Source organism: Haliotis cracherodii, unplaced genomic scaffold (genome assembly GCF_022045235.1).
Source record: "Haliotis cracherodii isolate W230 unplaced genomic scaffold, xgHalCrac1.p SCAF_10, whole genome shotgun sequence".
NCBI classification, from domain to species: domain Eukaryota; kingdom Metazoa; phylum Mollusca; class Gastropoda; order Lepetellida; family Haliotidae; genus Haliotis; species Haliotis cracherodii.
Genome location: NW_027266265.1, coordinates 44,026,951 through 44,053,373, shown reverse-complemented (window position 1 = coordinate 44,053,373; position 26,423 = coordinate 44,026,951). Strand labels below are relative to the sequence as shown.

Genomic DNA, 26,423 nt, shown 5'->3' with positions numbered 1-26,423 from the left:
CCCAACTCACTCACACTCACTCAGTAATACTTAAGCGTTTCGGCTAAATGTGGATTGAGTGCACCACATGTAACGCAGAACATAGACCTTTACTACTTTGGTGAAATCAATATGATGATGACAGACCAAGGATCCTGATACGACAAAGGGAGCGCAACTCTATAAAGCGAATTAAAGCGCCGGAGAACGCTACGTCAGCTTTAAGAAAAAACATGACCAATCTATTCCGCCATGATATCGCTGCAACATGGGTTGCGTAAAGATCAACTCAACGCTTTTATGTTGGGTCTTGAGTGGCTATTTTACAAGTTTAACCGCAGGTCCTGTGTAATATCTGAAGCTCGGCTGAATGCTTCTAGTTCACAGTGCCCTTTTTTTTATATCAACTTCATTTATTGTAGTTCAGAAACGTTTTGATTACAGGCTGTTGCAGCAATCATTCTTTACATCCTTGTAATGACTATTATCCAACATGGTAATACTCCCGTGCGTGACACCCAGACCACAGAACGATGCTGTTGAGGGTTTTGCAGAAACCAACCCTCCATCAGCGAAGACCATGAAGATGGGAATCAAGACCCATCAAAACAAACGCAAGTCCTTTGATTCAGAGTACAAAAGGGGGCACGGGTGGCCCAGTCGTCTAAGGCGCTGCAATTCACTGTGCAGAGTTGCGTCCCTTGGGCACGCCAGAAACCTATGATTGTGGGTTCGAATCCCGGTTCGCCCCGATTATGTTTCTAGTTATGTCAGCACCATACCCGTGTTCGTGGGTTTCCCCGAAGTGGTAAACGTCTGAGGCCTGCATCACATCGGGCTTTCCTCCCACATTAAGCTGACACGCCGCGATACAACGCGAATACTGTTGTAAAAGCGGCGTTAAACCCAACTCACTCACTCACTCAGAGTACAATAAATGTGGCATGTGACTATGCTTTCGACTCTATGCCAAAGAAACGCGAATTTGCTTGATGTAAATTTTGTTTGTATGTTTTACTTTGATTTTAGCAAAAAACTTCTAAATGGTTGGGACGATAAAGGAAAATAAAATAATCTACCACAATAGTCAGTTTACACAGCCGTAATCGATCAGTGATTGATTTCCGGGTTTCTCAGTCCTCTGGATTATAGCTGGATTATATGATTTACCGTGGCCCTTTAACCATGCAGGTGACTGAACACAGACACGTATGTGGGTCGCGGCTGTTGCGTGTGAGTGAGTGAGTGAGTGAGTGAGTGAGTGAGTGGGTGAATGAGTGAGTGAGTGAGCGAGCGAGCGAGCGGGGCTCATCTTGTCGTAGGCACTGTGACAACAGACTCGTAATGGACCGTTTGCTTTAACATTGAACGGAATTGGACAATTAGTTATTGATGCACTATGGATGCGAGTTTCCTCGGGGAAATTCTTCTCTGAAGCCTCTTGTAAGCATTCGTCGATTCATTTGACAGATGTGGCAGAGTGTTTTTGACATTCCATTGAATGAATGGGTCGCCTTTAGGCCGCTGAGAGCGTTATACCAACCCAGTCACGACACTGAGAATTGGATTCAAGTGCTAAGTGGGCTCATCGTCCCATATATCCATCTCTCTATTCTCAAGGGGCACGGGTGGCCCTGTCTTCTAAGGCGCCGCGATGCGCTGTGTAGAGTTGCGTCCCTTGGCACGCCAGAAACCTATGATTGTGGGTTCGAATCCCGGTGGGCCCCGATTATGTTTCTAGGCTTGTCAGCACCATGCCCATGCGCGTGGGTTTCACCGAAGTGGTAAACGTCTGAGACCTGCATCACTTTGGGCTTCCCTCACACATTAACTGACACGTCGCGATATAACTGGAATACTCTTAAAAGCGTGTTAATCCCAAACCATTCACTCACTCTCTATTGTCAGGCTGTCTCGGGCTGTCAGGCTCGCTGACTTGGTGGATGCATGTCATCGTTTTCCAATTGCGTGGATCGATGCTCATGATATCAATCACTGGATTATCAGATCTATTTACAAATCCCCGCCATATAGCTGGAATATTGCTGAATGAGGTTTAACAATTAACAAAAAAAACTATAAAACCATTCCCTCTCAATAACAAAGAGAGTTAACACACGTTAGTTCGTGAAATTATATCTAAACTCAGTAGTTCGATTATTTGCAAGTGTACATTAATTGATGTGTGTTCAAGATTAAGTAGGCATGAAATAATTTACAACCAACTATCTTTTCCTCAGAAATAATGGAGGGTTTAAATAATAGAGTGACGTCAGATATGTGTTTAAAAACGAGTTGAATCTTCCATTTATTTGAAATATTTGCAGTCATGCTTCTTGGTCACCTCTTTGATCTTCTGAGTGAGTAAGTTGACACATCATACAACAATATTCAGTTTGTGTCACGACAGAAACCTTAAATAAGATACACGGTGATGTATAGCACAAGAGCTTTCAACGTATCGGATACACGGTGATGTATAGCACATGAGCCATCAACGCATCGGATACACGGTGATGTATAGCACAAGAGCCATCAACGTATCGGATACACGGTGATGTATATCATAAAGGCCATCAACGCATTGGATACACGGTGATGTATAGCACATGAGCCATCAACGCATCGGATACACGGTGATGTATAGCACATGAGCCATCAACGCATCTGATACACGATGATGTATAGCACAAGAGCCATCAACGCATCGGATACACGGTGATGTATAGCATAAGAGCCATCAACGCATCGGATACACGGTGATGTATAGCACATGAGCCATCAACGCATCGGATACACGATGATGTATAGCACATGAGCCATCAACGCATCGGATACACGGGGATGTATAGCACATGAGCCATCAACGCATCGGATACACGGTGATGTATAGCACATGAGCCATCAACGCATCGGATACACGGTGATGTATAGCATAAGAGCCATCAACGCATTGGATACACGGTGATGTAAAACACATGAGCCATCAACGCATCGGGTACACGGTGATGTATAGCACAAGAGTTATCAACGCATCGGATACACGGTGATGTATAGCACATGAGCCATCAACGCATCGGATACACGGTGATGTATAGCATAAGAGCCATCAACGTATCGGATACACAATGATGTAAAACACATGAGCCATCAACGCATCGGATACACGGTGATGTATAGCACAAGAGCCATCAACGCATCGGGTACACGGTGATGTATAGCACTAGAGCCATCAACGCATCGGATACACGTTGATGTATAGCATAAGAGCCATCAACGCATCGGGTACACGGTGATGTATAGCACAAGAGCCATCAACGCATCGGGTACACGGTGATGTATAGCACAAGAGCCATCAACGTATCGGGTACACGGTGATGTATAGCACAAGAGCCATCAACGCATCGGGTACACGGTGATGTATAGCACAAGAGCCATCAACGCATCGGGTACACGGTGATGTATAGCACAAGAGCCATCAACGTATCGGATACACGGTGATGTAAAACACATGAGCCATCAACGCATCGGATACACGGGGATGTATAGCACAAGAACTATCAACGCATCGGGTACACGGTGATGTATAGCACAAGAGCCATCAACGCATCGGATACACGGGGATGTATAGCACAAGAACTATCAACGCATCGGGTACACGGTGATGTATAGCACAAGAGCCATCAACGCATCGGGTACACGGTGATGTATAGCACAAGAGCCATCAACGTATCGGATACACGGTGATGTATAGCACAAGAACTATCAACGCATCGGGTACACGGTGATGTATAGCACAAGAGCCATCGACTCATCGGGTACACGGTGATGTATAGCACAAGAGCCATCAACGTATCGGATACTCGGTGACGTTTAGCACATGAGTCATCAACGTATCGGTACAAGGCGTGAATCAACCAGATCAGCCATTGTGGCCAACAGATTCAATTTGTACGATACGTTTTGGTGCCCATTCTGCCCCAATACCCACACGGGCATTTGAAACGGGAAAAAAATGGTAAAAATGTTCTAAAAAACAACCTTTAAAGGACGCCACGATAAAACGGACGTGGATTTATGAAAAGGGTAAAAGGTGACCGTGTTATGCCTCAGACTTTTACGTCATCACTTGTCGTCCCAGCGACGGGATAGAAAATCATTACGGATCTCCCTCTCCGTACAGACAGATTAGATGAACAGCTCTGATCTTTGCGGCCTATAATCTAATCTCTCTGGCGTCTCAGACATGAAGCCCTACCTCTGACGGAAAGACATATGACAAACTTGGTCCTTTTGTCCAAACTCGATACCGCGTTGTCTTATTCACCAGGCAATTTAGTTGTAAATACGTTGTAAATCCAGTATCCTTGCGGCATTGTGGTTAAAGACACACAGAGGTTTATTTACGGACGACTAACTAGGTACAAGCGTAGATCATACGGCTCGACCTTCGGACAGGAATGTAATAAGCGCTGAGGTAATCTAGAAAACTGCGGTAATTTTTGTGTGAGATCGAATAAATCAGGTTGCGAATCACGTTATATTTAGAGTTACAAGTGGTTAGGTCGCGTGCCATCCGAAGTCACAACATACATTGTATCCCGAGTTCACGTTGACAGTCAAATCTCGCGTGATAAAAGGATATGCGGATAAGAGGACTTATTGGTTACAGAATCGTCGTGACATCTAAGTGAATGGAAAAGAGTAATACCATGTGTTTCTGAACAACAGGCGCTGTACGCTGTTTTACAAAACAATGGTTTTAGTTAAATACATGGATTGCAATGATGGCGAGGTCTGCTCCGTAGAGGCGAAGTCGCCGCACTTATTGCAGGGTTGGCCCTAACAACGGAAGTGTTGATATGGGCTACTGATTACGGGGTTTTAATAGCTCCGATAAACGTCGGTCCTGTATAGATGCACTGATCACGGGTCTGTATGTACCTGAGGAACGGTAATTTTGAAATAGTTGTTCTGATCGCGGGTCTTAATGTCCCCAAAAAGCTGTGGTCTTTCAACACAGGCAATAATCGCGGGTCTGTATGTCCCCGACAAACGGTGGCCCGGAAACATACGCACTGATGGCGGGTGGCCCGGAAACATACGCACTGATGGTGGGTCTGTATGTGCCCGACAAAGGGTGGCCCGGAAACATACGCACTGATGGCGCGTCTGTATGTCCCCGACAAAGGGTGGCCCGGGAACATACGCACTGATGGCGGGTCTGTATGTGCCCGACAAAGGGTGGTCCGGAAACATACGCACTGATGGCGGGTCTGTTTGTCCCCGACAAACGGTGGTCTTGAAACATACGCACTGATGGCGGGTCTGTACGTCCCCGACAGACAGGGGACGCGGAATAGAATCACTGATCGCGTGTCTTACGACCTTAAATGAATCAGTTCCCCCAAAATCTCTTTAACCTATGTCATACAACGAAACGTGTGATGCATTAATATATGTTTGATTTCCTTTTGATGTTAGATCCGACAGTGATTACCTGTACGAAACTGAGATTTAAGAATTATTTCCCAGAGAACCCCTGGCATACGATATACACTGTACGTCGTTGGATAAGTCCGCTTCTCTGTCATTACAGTCTAACCAGGGACGCCCTTAACGGGGAAGATTACAGGGCGTGGGACTCAATCAACATACATCTTTCCAAGTTGACATTGATGTAGTAGCGTCGTATTTCGTTGCATTTGACATCATATAAGTATGGAAATATACACGGTATGCTACTTGTGACACAAACAGTTATCATTGAATTATGTATACTCTTAATTAGATTCAGAACCAGATATAGAGGATAAGTTATGACCTTGACCGCCTAAGGTCAAGTTGTATAGAGACAAACCCCACAATGTGTCTGGTACAGGATGAACTATCAACACGATAAACCTGAAAACCTAATGTACTTTTTTTTAAAGTGCCCCCAAATACCCTCGCCGCAGGAAGTATTTATCGTATATCCAAACACGCGACTCCTTTGCACTCAAAAATATTCCAGCTACATGACGGCGGTCTGTAAAACAATGAATCTGGACCAGTGAATCCATGGATTGACATCATGAGCATGAAAATCAAAATTAATATAAACTGACGACAAAAAGAATCTTTACCACACAAAAATAAAAATACAAGTTCTCACTAAGTCAAGGCAAAACACATAGTCCAAACACAACAATGCTCTATGCAGAAAATGATACATGCCCACGGCACGTTTGTTTCTGTAGAAAATGCGAAAAAGTGGACACGTACCGCTTGGGCAGCCAAAGCCACAATAAGGGTATATAAATGATACAGACACTCACACCGATAAAAAAAAAGACACCACAGAAATGCCACGATTGACGCCTGAACAACGCGAGCGGGCCCTGGGTATGATACAGATAGGAGCCACCCATGCCCACATTGCTAGAACTTGTGGTTGTTTCAGTGTTGCTGTAACTAACCTGAAGCAACGTTACAGACAGAACGGGCAGACATCAGACAGACCACGATCAGGGTAACTACGCCCAATGAAGACCGGTGCTTGCCAACTTTGCATCTGCATAATCGATTCCTGACAGTGACGTCATCACTGTCGAATAACCTCAGGGAATATGGTTAGTCGACATACCGTGGCCCAGCGACCCAGGACTCAACGAATTAGGGCTGACAGACCTTACAAAGGACAGTTATTGACAGCGCAACGTCGTCGTCAGAGATTGAAATAGGGTCGGACTGTTAGGCTTTGGCAGCCACGTGACTGTCAGAGGGTCGTCTTTACTGGTAAAAGACGGTTCTGTCTGTTCAGAGCTGATGGAAGACAGGGTGTTTACCAGCGTTCGCTCATCACGCTGAAGACCCTGGTTCGATTCCCGACATGGGTACAATGTGTGAATTTCTGGTGTCCCCCGCCATGATATTGCTGGAATATTGCTAAAAGCGGCGTAAAACTATACTCACTCACTCACAGGGTGTTTACCGCCGAAAGGGAGAACACACGGCGGCATGTTGCGTTCAGGAGGTCGTGCCGTATGGTGGAGTGGATGTTATTGTGTGGAGGAATTTGTGGCCAGGAGATACTACTGGTCATCGGTAACGGATATTTGACAGCTCAACGTTACATGGATAAAATTCTTCGTCCGATTGTCCTACCATTTCTATTTGGCCTGCATACTCCCAAGATATGCCCACCATTGAACATCTCTTGGATGTCATGGATCGTCGTGTTCGACATCGACCACAAAAACTGATCCAGGCCCTCCAAGAAGAATGGCGACGTATCTCACGTGACGTCATCAGACGAATGACTTTTTCTGGCGCCGGAGAATTTGTGCGTGCCATGTAGCAGGGGGTGGTCATACACGTCTATTAATGTAACGTGTCATTGAACTTTAACGATTTTTGATGTGTGTTCCCTCTGTCCATTACGTTGGAAGGGTGTTCTTCAAGTAGGGCAACTGGCATGCCAATATCGGATGCTGTATGACTATATTTTCAAATGTTGATTTCTTTGACATTTTGATCTTTTCAATTATAAATTTCGCTTCATGCATCAATCTTTTGTGTTTTTAAAACTAGAGTGATTTAAAATCATGGTAAAGTTCTTTTTGCCATCAGTTTATATAAAATATAATTTATTCAATTTTTTGTGTGCTCTTTAATAAGTGAGTTAATTGAGTTTAACACCGCTTTTAACGCTATTCCACCTATATCAAAGCGTGTCAGTTTAACGTGGAAGGAAAATCCGAAACGAGTATGAGGCTGATAAACCTAGAAACATAATCGGGGCAAACCGGGATTCGAACCCTTAATCATAGGTTTCTGGCGTGCCCAAAGGATATACCTCTGTACAGTGAATTACGGCGCCTCAGACCACCCGTTGCCCCGCTCTGTTTTTTTTATTAATCTACATTGTCACGTTTGCGTAAAACACCACTGATCAGTTGGGATTAACACAAGGCACTGTGAGTAATGCTTTCTCAGGTTCCAAAAGTGGATATACTACTCAACTTTTGAAAGGGATACTGAGATGTTTCTTACTGTTATAAAACCCAAAACAGCAACTTAATGCAATGGTATATAAATTACTTATTGTGTGTAATGATGCTGAAAATGAGTCAGTTCCCAGAGTGTATTGAATGATTTTTGCATGAAAGCTTCGATCAGTCGATCAGTCACATTCAGTCCCCGCCTGGTCACACAGAATATCCCTATCACAAGTTGAGTAGAATAGTAGCGTTGCATTGCACTCTACATGCCCGTCCATCTCATCATGAAGGTGGTGATCCTTGCTGAAGCATAGACTAAACTGCTTTGATACTAGTATAAGAATACATTACAGTAGACTACGTTTATAACGAACACGCTTATAACGAACTGATCATTATAGCGAACTTATTTTTAGTCCCGGCCATTTGAAGTATATATGCTGTATATATGCTTATAACGAACTACGGTTATTACGAGCTAAAATTAGTGGTCCTTTTGAGTTCGTTATAACCATAGTTTACTGTATTTTCATATACATTCACGACTGCAGTGCGGAATAGAACGTAATTTGAAATGAAGTTGAGCTACCTTTGCGTGACAGTCTGGTTCACCGATCACCCCAAGAAACGGGAACTATTTGTTTACATCGATCGAATAACCCCCTTTAAGCACCAATTACAATCTGTTTCATCGTAATCCGTCGGAACAGAACTATAACATGATGTAATTAGACTGCTAATTTAGTTAAAACTGACGATGACACCCATCTGGCTTTCACTGCAATGAATAACCAATACAAGCCTCTTTGTACTAACAAGTACAAGCATAATGAAACAAGCTTGCAACCGTAATATGCAAAAAGAGGGCGCATTGTGTCAGTCTGGTACGCAAGGGACAAGCATTTGGCACTGACTGGTAAAGTGGTTCTTCATCAGCTTGAAAAGAGCATTTTGTGCAGGTTTTTCACTGTGCTCGCCAGTGCGCACCTGTGTTCGCCCCAATGAACCAGTTTATTCCATTTGGTTGTACCATACATTCTGAACCTGTCGAGATCTGACAATCCCTGCAGAATAGATGACACGATAATATCAGAATTTGAAAAGATGCATATTGATATATGTGTGATATAGCAAAGTAGGACAGGGTTAACGTCAACTGGCATTTTACTAGTTTGCTTCAAGACCTTTAAAACACCGTTTTTGCTATCCGGTAGTGGAAATTGTAAAGTGGGACATGCATTACAGTTTTCGCGAACACCTGGTGTCATTACCTTTTTAACATTATTTCCATGGATTCATTCATATGATTTTCACCACTAGTTTTCCTTTTATGCCCAAGGGCATCTGTTTCGGCAGATAATCGAGACTGACTATTCTCTGGCGTTGACGTTTTATCTGAGTTTGTATATATTAATGAATGATTAAAACACCTAAACAAGAACTTATTTTACACAAGGCACAACATCTACATGTTTTGGGTTATAGACAGAGGAAGATAGCGTCTCTGTATAGAGAGACTTTGCTTGTGTCATTTGGCAGGCGTTGCAAGTTTATTCAAGTTCCCCAAACGCAACCTTGTCTGTATGATATCTGGCATCTCGATATGTATATCACTCCTACAGTTGAGGATAAATGCAAATGCAACGTCTTTTTTTAACACCTGGCTCTAAGTAAAACACCTGCACCTTGGTATAGTGAGTGGGTGATTTTATGCTTTACGTCATATCGTGCACCTTGGTAAAAGATAGCCGAGCATATATTTGCTATTGTATAGAAAGAAAATGTGAAAATATTAAGATCAGAATGAATTATTGTTTGTTTCAGATAAACATATGTAACCTTGCTAAATAAGATACAAGTAATATAATACTGGATAGTAGAGAGTGTGTGTGCGTGCGTGTGCATGTGCGTGTACGTGTGCGTGTGCGTGTTAAAAGGGGGAGGGAGCTCTAAGAATGGAACCTAGCTTCCGTTAAAAATTGTAACCAACATGTATAGGCTTGGACAGGTTCTGACAATATTATTTTAAGGACCCAATTCCTCAAAACGGCCTCAGCGGTAAGGTTGTCGTAAGTTCATGTTACCGTATGGGAGTTACGACAGTCGTAGCGCTAAAATCAATTGTGGAACTAGGCCCTTGGTCCCATTCTACAAAGCGTTCGTAATGTCAAGCCAGGCCACAAACAAAAGACAAAGACCAATGACGCCATTGATTTGAAAGTGTTGCCTCTCTTTCAAAAACCAATGGGACTGCACAAAGTACGAACATGGCTTTACTCTATGTCGTTGAAAGAAATCAAACGACTTAAGCAAGTTTTGCTGATGGATGGGTTTACAAACAACAAGAGCCCACAGTATCGACTTGAGAGTATAGTTCTTGACAATTGATTTGAAATGTTTTCCCAAACCAGAAACCGACTCCACTAAAACAGAAAAATGACAAATGTTTCTGAATTTGTTCTGTTTGAATAAGAGAATTAATGCTCTAATCCCAAGTAACATTCTCGCCTAAAATCCCAAATGTTTCCCTAAATGTCCCACAATAGTTCAAATTTCAGGACAGTTTCCTTTCCTTAATCACCCCATCATCCACCTTATCTCCATATCACGAGGGATGGTGGGGTAGCCTACTGTTGAAGCGTTCGGTCGTCACGCCGAAGACCCGGGTTCGATTTCTGACATGGGTACAATGTGTGAAGCCCATTTCTGGTGTCCCCCACCGTGATACTGCAGGAATAGTGCTAAAAAGGCGGCGTTAAACCATACTCACTCACTCACTCCATGTACACTCCTCTACTCTAAGATTCATGAAACTGCAACTTGCCTGTTGGTAAGAATATCACAGGTGACTTCTCCATTGTTGAAAAAAAACCAAACTTCGATGGTCATTTAGATATGGCCAAACATATCTTGATTGACACGCTGCCAATTGGGATCACAACTTACTATGGATGCTGTTGAAGCATTTGCCTAAAAGGATCACAAAAAAGAGAAACCTGTTGGATGCCGTTCAGAGTGGGTTAAGTCAGAGCGTGTTATCAGAATACACAGACTGAAAAAGAGGAAACCGAATTAGCCCAATCTGTCTTACCCAGCTGTCATCCGAACTTTGGCTTCCCTACATGAAAAGTTTGTAGTTGTTCTCACTGACAAGGCCTCAAATAACAAACCATTATTTGTAAGTATCAGCATTTTAATTGTTTGATCAAAGAATTGTATAAAGTAACATATCGCAGAATGTCAATATAAGGGTATCATGTTAGGTGAGAAAGAAATCTGCGAAATCCCCACATCAAAACCTTAAGATACACTTCTTTTGTACTGGACTACAAAGTTCTATAACAATCCGTACAAACAAGTATATTGTTGATTCCAACAAATGTACCACTAAATGTAAAACAAAACCCTCGTTTAGCGTAACCTTAATCCTTCATACAATTAAGGGGCGGTCGGGTAGCCTAGTGGTTAAAGCGTTCGCTCGTCACGCCGAAGACCCGGGTTCGATTCCCTTCGATTTTAAGATGGCCTAATATTGTTCATGATGCTCAAGAGATCAGTGAAACCGCATCAAGATTCAGAGTGACCAAACACGCTTCCCATAAGATCGTAGCACAAGAAGGATTACTTCAACATTCAAATTGTCAAGTTTTCCTTAATGTCAAGAAAAATTCGGGCCTTCGGGGTGACGAGCGAACGCTTTAACCTCTTGGCTACCCCACCGCCCGAAAATGTTTTATGGCAGACATGTGGAGGTCGTTTCCAATTTTCACCAAAATAATTTACGATGCAATTCCCGATTTTGAGGAGTACCATATGTTCCATGACATGTTCATTAGCGGCAGGTGTTGGTGATGAGTGCCGCCGGTGGAGCTGGATACGCTCATCCTTTACGAACACCTTGTAACATCACGATTCGATAATGATTCTAGCTGCTTGGTCAACATTCAAGGCCTCAGTAATTCTTACAAGAAGTTATACGGCAGAAATGTGGAGGACATTTCCACTTTTGACGTGTCAGTGACCAAAATAGTGTCCGATGCTGTTTTGACTTGCATGTTTCTGTGTTTGTTCAGGTGGACACTTGACTTGCCTTTGCATGTGTTTGTCACGGGTGCCACCGGTGGGGAAGGATACGCTCAACCTTTCGCGAACGCCTGGTATCACTAATTGATAGGGAGTCATAGATACAAGCCCATTATATAGTATGATATAGTCGGTCGGAATCGTAAAATGGACGGAATGTACTGATTATTAAAATGGTTTTTGTCGCTTTTATTAGAAAAAAACCCAATTGCTTTGTTCAACGGTTCCATGTACTTGAAAAAGTTCCATCGAGGTGCTCAAACATAAATCCTCAAGGAAATTAACATATATTTGACTATTCTTGTAAATTAACATATCTATCCATCGAGTGACTTGACAAAGCTGATATTTCCATGAAAGGCGATCGAAGATATTCATTTCAACAGTTCAGAAAGTTTGGATCTATCATGTATTTTCTTACTGGTGACAACCTGGAAACCAGTGTGTTATTGAGGCTAAGTAGTTGCATTGTAAGGTGTTATTTTACACAGCGAAACAATGTTTTATTTCACAGGATGATGGCTATATTGTCAGATGAATACCTATTACCTATTACATTTTGTAACCAAAAACGACGATGTGTTAAAATATACGCTGTCAATGAAATTTTCCGACAGACGATATTTTACATTAATTTCTTCATCAAATAACGACATCGTAGGTGTTTGTTGTGAAGGGGTTTCGCGTGTCTGGAACATCCAAACATGTACACGATATGCATAGATTTGACGCTCACCTTTTCGCGAACACCTATATTATCACTACTTAATATTGATTCATAAACACAAGTTGATGACATAGTCGGAATCGTACAATCGACACATCTTTTAGCATATACAGTAAACTACAGATATAGCGAACTCAAAGGGACCACAAATTCTAGTTCGTTATAACCGTAATTCGTTATAAGCATATATACAAATGACAGGGACCTAAAAACCAGTTCGTTATATCCGCAAGTTCGTAATAAGCGTGTTCGTTATAACCGTAGTTTACTGTATTTCTTATGAATATGTAGAGGGTTTTGTCGCTTTTATTCGCTTCACGGAGATTTGGCAGCCTTTCACTTAGCAACAAATACATATTTACTCAAATATTGTACACTTATTAAAAGAGATTCCATACATATTTGAGTAAGGCAGGTGTGGTTTAATAAGGGGCACCGCTGCTCCATTAGTCGTGTCAGTGTCCGCTAATAGTTGGGTTTCTTACATTTGCACGTATCATGTTCATGGTTCTGTCTGCACTACAACTATTCCCGCGTATTTTTCCAAAGTGTTAAAAAGCCTTCAACCAATGTTACTTTTGGCTCTCTTCCCTCATTAATCTGGCACGCCGTAATAGAACTGACTGTCAAATGTCTGCCTCGAACAAACGTGAATCGCTGAATAGATACATGTATAAACTCCCTCTGGTTCGCTAGCGAATTGGTCAATAGATGGTGTTAATAATCCGCTGAATGTGTCACTCTCCTTATGGGCACATGTTAAATGGTCAGCTCAGGTTGACTTCCACTGATGAATGGGATCGTTAGATATAATTGGACTGATAAGTAGTCATGGGTTGTACGAAACTCGTCTATATTGGTGCATAAATCGTGAATAGGTGCTTATTAAATGTTAATGCTCACCTCGCTACTCAACCAGTGGGTCATGTTTTCAGTGGGGAGTTAAAGCTGATTATTCATGATACTATAAAACGTCAATGCCGGAGAATAATCAGTCACGATTATCAGCCGCGACAGATTCCAATGAATTACTCAACTTCCTCTGAAATGTGGAACGCAATTCAATAAAATTCTCCAGACATGTTGATCTGACTTCGAGACAACGTAACTTCGACATATCACAGGTTAAATAATACTGAATAAAAAATGAATACGCAGAGACCAAGCTTTTACTTCCAGACAACCGTAAGTATTGACTGTATAATAAGTATTATGTATTAGACTATTACATTTAATTTAGATCACCGGGAAATAAAACCATTATTTAGAAGCACTTTACTGGTTTCACTAAAGAAAGGATGCGACATCCCATGTTGCAGGCCATAGGTGAGGTGAGGTGAAATTGGGTTTAACGTCACGTCCAAGATTATTGCACTTATATAGCGACGTGTGTGTGTGTGTGTGTGTGTGCTTGTACTAGTCCGGACTGATGCCGATTAGTTAAACATGAATACCCCACTCAGACACAGTATACTGACTCCGAGCCGACCAGTGCTTGTTTTAGCCCCTTAATTCCGAGCACCAGACAGGGTAACAACAAGTACCATATTTTAACGTCTTTTTGTATGACGCGGCCGGGAATCGAACCCCGGACCTTCCGCTCTCCGTGCTCTCCGTGCGGACGTTCTACCACAAGACCACGGAGGCGGTCTTGGAGGCCATAGTGTTTTTAAGAAAGAACGTCAATACAGTTGAGAAAAAAACCCCGGAAAAGAAAGACCAAAAGAGTGAACTGCAACAATCAGAAACTCAATCACGCTTTGTAGCGCCATGTCTACATCACAATGCTTATCTGTAGAAAAGTATGGCACTGTAGTGGTTATACTTCACAACGAAACGTCGCCAGGGTTATGTTCGCAAGGGAGGACCGTTGGAATAGTGTATAGCGTTATGTATCATGGATGAAATTATGCTTTGAGTTACTGTGTATGAAAACCACTACACTGGGAAATCAAACCATTTATCCTTGAATTCGTGTTTGAGTTTCATGTTTCAAATTAGAGGCTTCCAACTCCAAAGCGAAACCTGTATTTTTCAAAATGAAATTCATGTTCGGGTTAGAAGGAAGCTTAACGATATCAAATACATACTATGTCAAGAAAGTAGGGGATATTGTGAATAATGAAGACATATCGCCTAAGCTATATTGTCCTGGCAAATGGAAATGAGTTGATCATATCTGTTAGGGAGTAGGCGATCAGATCTAATGGGCTCTAATAGGATGGCGGTGTACTATGTCGTTTAAGAGGTCGGAGATGAAATTCGAAATTTGCATTTTAACTAACGTCACTTATATCGGGTAAAACCATCTGTGTTGGCCAGACATGCACGAATCCTTGGAGGCATGCTTCTGATAAGTCGACCAATGTCAGCTTGACTCGATGAGAGCTACAACGAGTTCATAAAGAGTGGAGGGTGGATTTTGAGGTGGACCTACACGTCTGCCAATGACGTCCCAGACGTGTTCAATAGGGGAAAGTCAGGACTGAGTGCTGGCCATGGCATGACATGGAAACTTATCTGCTGAAGGAATTGGGTCACAATTCTAGCAAGACGAGCACGTGCATTATCATCTTGAAATACAAAACACACATTAGATAATTGATATCAACAGTCCTAGTGCGATGGGGTGCCTCGTGGTTGAAGCGTTGGCTTGGCGGCGGTTACCGACCCAGGTTCGATTCTTCACAGATATGGAAGCCCGTGCTTCGTTGTACTAGTAGTCAGTTGGTACCATTTCACTTTTATATTACGTGTACTTTTATCCCGTTCAATACAATTTCTCCAGAATATGTCATTTTCGCCTGTGATTTTCCTTTATAACTTCATCAACAGTAATTTAATCAAAAATCACCCACTCACTCCTGTTTATTTGAAATTTCAGTAAATTTCTGTAAATGAGTCAAACGTTATGAAGCTTCCATCTTCCACATGCTCTTCTATCTTCCATATACCCTTCCATCTTCCATATACCCTTCCATCTTCCATATACCCTTCCATCTTTCATATACCCTTCCATCTTTCATATGCCCTTCAATCTTTCATATACCCTTCCATCTTTCATATACCCTTCCATCTTTCATATACCCTTCATCCTTTCATATACCCTTCCATCTTCCATATACCCTTCCATCTTCCATGTACCCTTCCATCTTTCATATACCCTTCTGCCTTTCATATACCCTTCCATCTTCCATATAACCTTCCAGCTTTCATATACCCTTCCATCTTCCATATAACCTTCCAGCTTTCATATACCCTTTCATCTTCCATATACCCTTCCATCTTCCATATATCCTTCCATCTTTCATATACCCTTCTGCCTTTCATATACCCTTCCATCTTCCATATACCCTTCCATCTTTCATATACCCTTCCATCTTTCATATGCCCTTCCATCTTTCATATACCCTTCCATCTTTCATATACCCTTCCGCCTTTCATATGCCCTTCAATCTTTCATATACCCTTCCATCTTTCATATACCCTTCCGCCTTTCATATACCCTTCCATCTTCCATATACCCTTCCATCTTCCATATACCCTTCCATCTTTCATATACCCTTCTGCCTTTCATATACCCTTCCATCTTCCATATATCCTTCCATCTTTCATATACCCTTCCATCTTTCATATACCCTTCCATCTTTCATATACCCTTCCATCTTCCATATACCCTTCCATCTTTCATATACCCTTCTGCCTTTCATATACCCTTCCATCTTCCATATATCCTTCCATCTTTCATATACCCTTCCATCTTTCATATACCCTTCCATCTTTCATATACCCTTCCGCCTTTCATATACCCTTCCATCTTCCATATATCCTTCCATCTTTCATATACCCTTCTGCCTTTCATATACCCTTCCATATTCCATATACCCTTCCAGCTTTCATATACCCTTCCATCTTCCATATCGTCTTTCATCTTCCATATGCCCTTCCATATTCCGTATGTCCTTCCATCTTCCATGTGCTCTTTCGTCTTTCATATGTCCTTACATCTTCCATATTCCCTTCCATCTTCCATGTACCCTTTAATTCAAATATCACAACGGGACACTGTTTAATCACACAAGTCTAAGCTCAAAGAACTCATTTCCCAAGGGGAAACCGAAGCGATGTTTCATTGTCATTAAATGCAATTTGCAAATCCTTCCATATCTCCAAAGATAGTAACACTTAAAGTTAGCAATTGTAACTTCATAACTGAACACTCGACATCCTGATTTGCTGGTAAATGTCAGAGGTTCAGAGAAGCCTACGCCGTCCTGATCAGATCATATTGATCATGTACAAAGGATTACATACTTCACTGTTACATTCGACAAATATTCATGCAAACGTATACAAGTGCATTTGTGGTCCATAATTTGGAAAGTTGGATGGAAAGGTTGCCATATCATGCATCTTTCTGACAGCACACATGTATATTGTATTGATCAGAGTAGGGAATGAAGGGCTATTTTTCGCCTGGATTTATGTGCAGGGTTACATTTTGCAGTGGAAGGTCAACAAAGAGACATGATATTTCATGCCAGTCCGCGGTTTGCATGTTTTTTTGCCGCTTATGGATACGGGGGCATGGGATGTCGAATTGTTTAAAGTAATTATTGTGCCTCCCTGCTTGTCGTGTGAGAGGGGCGGTGGGGTAGGCTAGTGGTTAAATCATTCGCTCGTCGCGCCGAAGGCCCGGGTTCGTACAATGTCTGAAGACCATTTCTGGTGTTCCCCGCCGTGATATTGCTGGAATATTGCTAAAGGCGGCGTGAAACCATACTCACTCATTTATAGTGTCAGGATCCGCTGGACGCGAGTTTGAGTCCCAAAATTGCCCAAATTGGTCTGCAAGCACCAAACTGGTACTCGTAGCGATTTCACGAACATTGTAACAACTTGCACCATACTCTGTCCCAATACTAGCTGACAGGCCGTGATGTAACTGAGATTAAACCATCATGATGACGTCACTTTATTGTTCTTGCAGTTGATTCCTAGCCCTGAATTCAATGGCCATTCGTGTATTTTGAACAAGTAACACTAACGGAACTATAGGTCAGGATGCAACATTATGGAGGGCCTGTTGATTCAACTCCCGGAATTAACAGATTCTCATGACTTCTCATTTACGGAGCGTTAATATGAAACGTTAGAGATTAACAAGTCTCGATTTTCCGCCGGAACAGATTACACTGGGCGTGAAGGGCAAAGTATCTGAGAAAATTATTTGAATAGACCACAGAAAAACCAGTGATGACATGAGTTGTTCGCGAAAAGCATGTTCTGCCCTACCGGTAAAACAATTTGCACAAAACATAAGTTTATTGCCTAACGCCATGCGGCGGCGGCCTGTATACAAACCAGACGATCTCAAGACTTTATATCGATGCCACAATATCGATGCCACAAGTGACACAAGTAACACAGGTGTAGTTGCAGAGCCTTCATTATGGCGAAAAAGTGTCTTTCTATCCCCATCTTAACTCTCGGTTTCTGTTATCAGAAGAATCAATATCATTCAGAAATTTACGAGGGCCCTGAACAAATTACCTAGTTGATAGATGCGAACAGAAGTGCTGTTGTTGAGGTTTAAACGGGATGGCGGATATTAGGCAGCTGATGCCACTAAAGGTTAAGGCGGGCAATCAGGAAACCGTCTTCATCAAAAGCAAATTGACATTTAATTGAATTTTGTCGCCATAATCAAACATCTATTGTGTTGATTGGTCTACACAGTTGCCATCCAACGGGTCATGTTCCATGCTGTACTGAAGATGCATCATCTCGGCAGAGCATCTTAGGGTCATGGATTCAATATTAGAACAACATCAATTGAAACAATTGTCCGACTGAGGAAACGTTACTTGTTCAACCAGGCCGACGGTTGGACTTTGGTTATTGTTTTCATAACCACGAGGTGGTCTCAGGGGAAATCCTTTAAGTATATTTAGTATTGGCTCAATTTGGGCAGATCGAATAAGATTAACCCTGAATGGTATATAATTAACCTCTGAGTTCGCTCTCTTTAGGACTAGACGTGATGGCGATTGTTTGTACATAAATATCTTCTGGAAAAAAGCATTAAGGTTAGATAATGTGAAATATATTTCTGTAAAGGCACATAGTTTTTCAAACTTTGATAACAAAAAAGCTTTCTCTGATAAATACTCTTTGACAAATACAAAATTATTTTGAATAGGCCAGTATACAGTCTAAGACCCATGCAGTCCAACAAACCTTATCTTGTCCAAGGAAATAATTTATATCATTGAATTTTCTGTCCCTTTTGCCATTAATATGATTGACAAGATTCAGGAAAAAAATGGTAAGTATGCGGACCTCGCTTTCGAAATGTCATGCTTGCATCGCAAAAACCAAGTTGTCCGACTCCCCATTGATCTCGGTGCCTTAGGTTTGGTACCTCCCAATCTGCAGACTGACATTGGGAGAGTACCCGGGTTTGCTACCAGGAATACAGCCCTTCTGACAATCTGGGTAATGCAGAAGGCTAAAGCGTAGGGAGTCTTCACTGTCTGGGCTGCGTGTGGAGAGGGCAAGGGCCCTGAGTTGATGATGATCTAACTGACCGTGCCAGGATCACCCCAACACTCTTTGATGCATTTAAAAAAAAATTAATTTGTACATAATAATAATAATAAAGGGAGAGTACCCGGGTTTGCTACCAGGAATACAGCCCTTCTGACAATCTGGGTAATGCAGAAGGCTGCAGTTTTGGGGAGTCTTCACATTCTCCAAAATGTTGTGGGTGGGTTTGATTAGACGACGCTTCCTGGGAGAAGTCTCATTCGCTGTCTGGGCTGCGTGTAGAGGGAGCAAGGGCCCTGAGCTGATGATGAGCCTAACCAGCCTGACTGGGCCAGGATCACCCAAACCCTCTTTACTGCATTTTTTATTTCAATCTGTATATTATAATAATAATAATAATAATAATAATAATAATAATAATAATAATATCTACATTTCTTTTACAAACTTTAAGCGTTTGTTCAAACTTTGAACAAGCCATGGAGTCATCACTGACTTTCAGTGATCATTCATATAATTGACCCCGATAAACATGATAAACGTGCATTTACTTGTCTATTGGGAGTGTAAATTAATTTATTAAAATAGCACTCTTAACGTATTTGACAATGAGGCGAGTGCAGCTCTGTATTTCAAACGAAGGGAAGATACGGGAATGTTTACAGTCCGTTAATCCATACCATCTAATCCAGTCCACTTAATTCGTAAAACCCGGACGAATAAAGCTGGCAACATACGTTCAAAAGGGCATTACACAGGACTCATGATTCGTTAAACCAGACACTTGTTAATCCCTCAGGTCATTGGACACGATGCAGGCCGGATCAGCGTGGTTTCACTGTCCAATACAACCAATTAAAATGTACCCATTATTAAGACAAGTCTTGTACTTGAGCACTCACACTTGAATACCCTTGCTCAGATCAGAGACCATCCACATTTAGAGTTAAAGACAAAGGGTATTGCCTGCAGAATCGTGATCTAAAGCGGTGCCATGTGTGATGGTGCTAGTGGGGATTTGTGCAGGTGCGTACGTCAGGGTGCATGCATAGGGATGGGCGTATATGAATAAAAAATATCAAGCCTCCTGAATATCACCAATAAATAATATGACTTATTGATGCAAATATACAGACAATTTTACAATGTGCTTTATGCGCAGCTGTCACAGAATCAACTATTCCACCTATCCAATGAGGAGCGGGCAATCAGATGAAGCAAACATAACCTGTTTACAGAAATAAGTATATGGATAATAAGCATATTGAATTAGAAAAATAGTTCAATGTTCTGAAGCACGTGCGATGTCTTCACTATGGTATATGTGACTATACACTTAATACAGAATATATTTAAGTTATTTATTTGTATTAATGATAACTGTTATAAGTATTACCGAGCAATAAATACAAAGAGGCATACACAGATGTACACAGAGGACATATTTCAAGTGATATAGTTTTATGTTTCAAATAAACGTTTTCATTTCTTTGAAACCATTCCACACGAAGACATTCAATGTATGTCTGAAATATTATCAATCTCAGGTATTCGCCATCTCCAGCATCAGTATAATATAAGACAATGAGACAGATCACTGCTATAATATAACGACTTCATATACTCAAGTGTTATAAACCCAAGGATTATATTGTATTTCGACGCACAGTTCAGCGGACACTTGGCCGCCACGACGTTGTGCAGAGTTGCACCCTCCCTTGAATTTCAAGTCGTATTGAGGAATTGAATATGTAGTTTCTAGAGTAGAAGGGTCCGGAATACAGAGGTCCTTCTATACAATCGAGAAATTATTCCTCCCACACATGGGTGTGATCTAACAAAGTCTTCTAAAAGTCACATGTAAAACAAAAGACAATAAGATATGAAACAAGTCATGACCAAATGGCGGCTGCCGTACATGTTGCGTGGGGGCAACAATTCTATACCCACGTATTATACTCAATACATCTATGAGGTAAAGATTCTAAAGTAAGAAAACGATTAACTTACCACAGCACAAGTGGTTCTTGAAGGCACGACGGAACTTGACCGACATGGCATTGTAGAGGATTGGATTAATGGCACTATTGATGTACACCATGGTTCGACAAAACAGGAGGAACCACAGATCCACGTACTTCTTTCTGGCAAACGAGTTATAGACCACCATTACCCTGTATGGCATCCACAGCGTGGCGAAGACGAAAACAACAACAATCAGCATCCGCACCACCTAGAAAGGAAAGGAAAATGGTTATTTATAATTCAATACGTTTTTCTCTCATAAATCTCCCTATGGTATTAACAAACGTTCCTTTATGCTCATGATACAGTCGGAAACGTACAATCGACTCTTTTGGGCCGGGAGTTCTTATGACTATGGCCAGGATTATATCGCTTTTATTCATTAATAACCCCTTATTCTTAACCGTGGTTGCCTCAGGGCATTGATGGTAATTTGATAAAAATCATTTTTCTGGTTTGGGGATTAACCAAATGGATAATGCTTCCCCGGGTTCGATACTTAACATCCGTGAAACCATATTGATGGTTCTAAGGTCGTCGTCGTATTAAAAAGGGAATGACCGAAAATAATCGAACGACTCTCCAAAAGGACTTTGCCAATAAAAAATTCAGATCCACCAGACGCAAGCTTCGATCCACCGACGCCGCAATAAAATGTACTGATGACAAATTCAATTGTGAATAATCTTCAAGTACGCACACAGGGACCTCACTGACTGCACTTCGCATGTATACGAGGTTACCATTATCATTCTGGAGAATCAGTAAACAGAAAAGGTGTTTTGTATATGCGCTTAATGGACGCCGCACTATGACATGGGTAACTGGCTGGACTAAAGTCTGACAGGAGCATGTGATTAAGGACGTTCTCAGGCTCCCAAGATGGAACATATCTTGTCAACTGGAGTAACAAACATGTTTATTGTAGATGACATTGGTAGGATATTACAAACGGAATCGTCAGCGCATACAAACTGATTGTCTGAGTCAAAATAAAAATAAGCACATATTTTTGTCCCCAAGCAGTAAAATCTTTCAAATTACACACTGACCCCGAATTTTACCCTGAATACTACTTATTGTGTCCATTCTCTATATCAAAACAACATTAATGTTTATTTGCATTGATTCATTTTTGTATTTTGTGTGTGTCAATTATGGAATATTTCCTCCTCCCTTACTCTAAGGCAATGTTTTTGCACAACTTAAATTGGTAGAAATTGTACCAAAACGAATATTTTCTATCACTATTCTTCTTCTTTACAGAGAATGTATTCTGATATATTTCCCACTGAAGTAAATATCCCGATCCCTTAATTAGATGTCACTCCTATAATTAAGTCTAACCTTGATGATGCAAGTATGTTTTAAAGAAAATGTATTCTGATATATTTCCCACTGAAGTAAATATCCCGCTCCCTTAATTAGATGTCACTCCTGTAACAGTCTGGGTAAAATGGTAAAAGGTAAATGGTACTGGAATCAATCTGTGATGCCTAGAGGTGAGGTGAGGTGAGGTGAGGTGAGGTGAGGTGAGGTGAAATTGGGTTTAACGTCGCGTCCAAGATTATTGCACTTATATAGCGACGTGCATGCACGTGTATGTGTATGTGTGGCTGCTTGTACTAGTCCGGACTGATGCCGATTTATAGCGCTAGCTCACTGAGATACCATGTTGCAGTTTAACATGAATACCCCACTCAGACACAGTATACTGACTCCGAGCCGACCAGTCCTTCTTTTAGCCCCTTAATGCCGAGCGCCAGACAGGGTAACAACAAGTACAATCTTTTAACGTCTTTTTGTATGACGCGGCCCGGGATCGAACCCCGGACCTTCCGCTCTCCGGGCTGACGCTCTACCACAAGACTACGGAGTCGGTCTGATGCCTAGAAGATTCTTCCTTGCAGTGAACTAGTCATGTGTCATGCTATTCTGACTGACTCTAGAAGGAATTTAAATACACAATGCATGGTTGTCAAAATGATATATACAGAGAGCTATATAATATATCCTTTTGACAACCATGCATTGTGTGTTTAAATGATTAAGTTGAAAGTCATTCAGATTTAACCGATAAGATTAAAAACAAATCATACCTTTCTTTCCCGTAAAAACATATTGTTCATCCCATAAGAAACTGCCCTTTATGTGACAATGACCTTTATGGACACAAATACAATAATTACTGAGTATCAAAATTAAAATATTGGAGATACGGATTTAAATTAATAGATATAAGGGAATGGAGACGGTAATTATGTTGGTTGAAATCCTTGTAATTTTGATGATGTTACAATACCACATACATCTTACAGTATTTCTACACACAAAAAATGCTTGTGGTATTGCTTTGTAGTTGTTAAATAACTAATACACAAAGATCTGTATTCCAAGTTTCTTTATCATTATGTTGTTTTAATTATTTCATTAAAAGACAGGAAGGACATGTAGCCATGGTAACCCAATTGAAAACAGGAAAACCTAATAAAAATACCAACTATTGTGATATTAAACTGTATGTTAACTTTGAACTGTACATTGAATTATCTCTACAAACCAATGAATATATTGGCTCTAATCATTAATTTGTTTTGTCAAGTTTCACACTTTTAAATTGACATATTTTGTTTTTGACACGTCTAAATGGGGTCGTTGAAAGGAACCAGTGACCATTGTTCGAATCTGAGATTCGTCCGACTTATGATCCTTGGTTTGTCAGCACTATAACAGGCTTTCCTCAAGCATTAAGTTGACACGCCGTGATGTAACCGAGATACTTTGTAAAGTGGCGTCAAACTAACTCACTTGCTTTTGTCTAAGTCATGGGATATATCCTGTATTTTCAAAGAGTCCCGTTTTGCTGATGAAAGAAAATCACCGACCCTCTAGAAATCAGCCACAAGGAAAAACAGGTTCGCTTTGTTGAATGGGACCAAGAGCCTAGTTCCACAATTGATCTTAGCGCTACGACTCTCGCAACTCCCATACGTTAACATGAACTTACGACAGTCTTACCGCTAAGATCGTTTTGTGGAATGGGATCCTTAAAATACTATTGTAAGAACCTATCCATGTCTACATATGTTGGTTACAAAAATTCTACAGAAGATACGTTCCATCCAGAGAGATCCCTCCCTCTTTTAACACACACACGAACACACACACACACACACACACACACACACACACACACACACACACACACACACACACACACACACACACACACACACACACACACACACACACACACACACACACAAACGAACACACACACACACACACACACACACACACACACACACACACACACACACACAAACGAACACACACACACACACACACGAACACACAAGTGCATGCACACACACGACACACGAACACACACACACACGTGCATGCACATGGCTATATAAGTAAAATGATTCCTATTTCCCCTTATCTTATCTCAGCACCACACACTTGGCATTAGCTTACCACACGAAACGTGACCATTGGAAAAATATGTTTAAGAGTGTTTACAGTTGAAAATAGCCTTCATATAATTTATAACATAATGATGTTTCACAAATATAAGCACATTGTAACCAACAGCTACAACCATTGCCAAACTCTTCTTTAAGTAAAAGCGAAAAAACCCTTTCCAAAATCATAAAAAGTCGATTGTATGATTCTAACTTTATCATAAGCATGTGTTTATAAATCACTATCAAATAGTGATGTCACCAGGTTTTCGCGAAAATGTGAACGTATCCTGCCCCACCAGTTCCACCCATCAGAAACACATGCTAAGTCAATCCGCTAATGAACACTGGAACGTGTGGTACAAGTCAACATCAGAATGGCATGGATATAATTATGGTCCAATTTGTAAATGTCCTCCACACGTCTACCATAAAACATTCTGAAAGCTCTGTTGAAGCCTTCAATCATGTAGCTCCGATCAAACAACTTTTTATGGAAGTGTTGTATGATGCTCTTTGAAAATCTCTTCGAAAGAGCATGTTTGATTGTACATCAAAAGTTGTGAAATGTAGATACCAAAGACCGGAGATGTTGGAATATTGTCCCACACAAAGGGAAAGTTGACTTTTGGAAAGTTGAACGTCATGTGCTATGATAAATGTATGTTTTTTTTAATTGAAGGATCAGGTAAATCCAAGGTCAATAATACTTCCTAGTATGACTCAAAACCGACCCACCTCTACTCTTCCTTAATTTTAACAATATAGGTCATTATAGCATCGTGATCATGAGGAAATAGCATCCCAATCAGTGTTTTGAGGAAATGTAGGACCCGAATCTTATGAATGAGGAAAGTTAATATCCCAGTATGGTGATTGAGGAAAAGAAAAGTTGGACCGCATCAGATGAATGAGGAAGTGATTATAAGACTGGAAACGTGGTGACATATACAATAGAAAATATAATTGAGGTTTTAATCCTATGTTTTGTATCTAGCAACTCACAACTTCTACCTATCACATACATACTAGTATATGCCTATGTATCATGTAGGAATGTTGGCTCAGAGGAAGCGTGTGCTTACCTCACGGTCAATAGCCGGGGGCGGTTGGGTAGCCTAGTGGTTAAGGCATTTGCTCATTAAGCTGAAGGTCCCTCATGGGATCAACGTGCGAAGCCCATACCTGACTTCTCGGTTGTGACATTGCTAGAATATTCCTAAAAGCGTTGTAAAACCCGACACACTCACTCATTAGCAACAGGCATTTTACATCAATTTACATTGTGTAAATACTATTTTTCTTTCTGCTTTTGATACAGATAAGTAGAGGGCTTCCTTGGAACAATTCAACTTTTATATTACAATGAACCGAAAAAGAAAAGCGAATTTCACAAATGACTAATCTAAATATGCCTTAAGTGGCTGACGGCAACATATGGCGTCAAGGTGACGAAAACGAGAGATTTTGTCAAAGTGTTCGGCGCCAGTGCAGTCACAACAGGTCCACCGAACGCTCCATGGGCCACTTCATTGCTTGCATTTCGGCAGCGACATTGCAACCCTGTCGGTCAGTATGTTGCTAAAACAGCTATTCAAATACTACCGGGAG

At 41.2% G+C, this 26,423-nt stretch overlaps 1 protein-coding gene across 1 annotated transcript in view; it reads right to left on the bottom strand.

The window, feature by feature from the left end:
- Positions 1–26,423, bottom strand: part of LOC139453839 (thyrotropin-releasing hormone receptor-like) — an 85,098-nt gene that overhangs the window by 15,186 nt on the left and 43,489 nt on the right. The window contains exon 2 of the mRNA XM_071235291.1: positions 21,331–21,553. Within this exon, the coding sequence (XP_071091392.1) occupies positions 21,331–21,553 (223 nt within the window). The remainder of the gene's footprint in view (positions 1–21,330; positions 21,554–26,423) is intronic.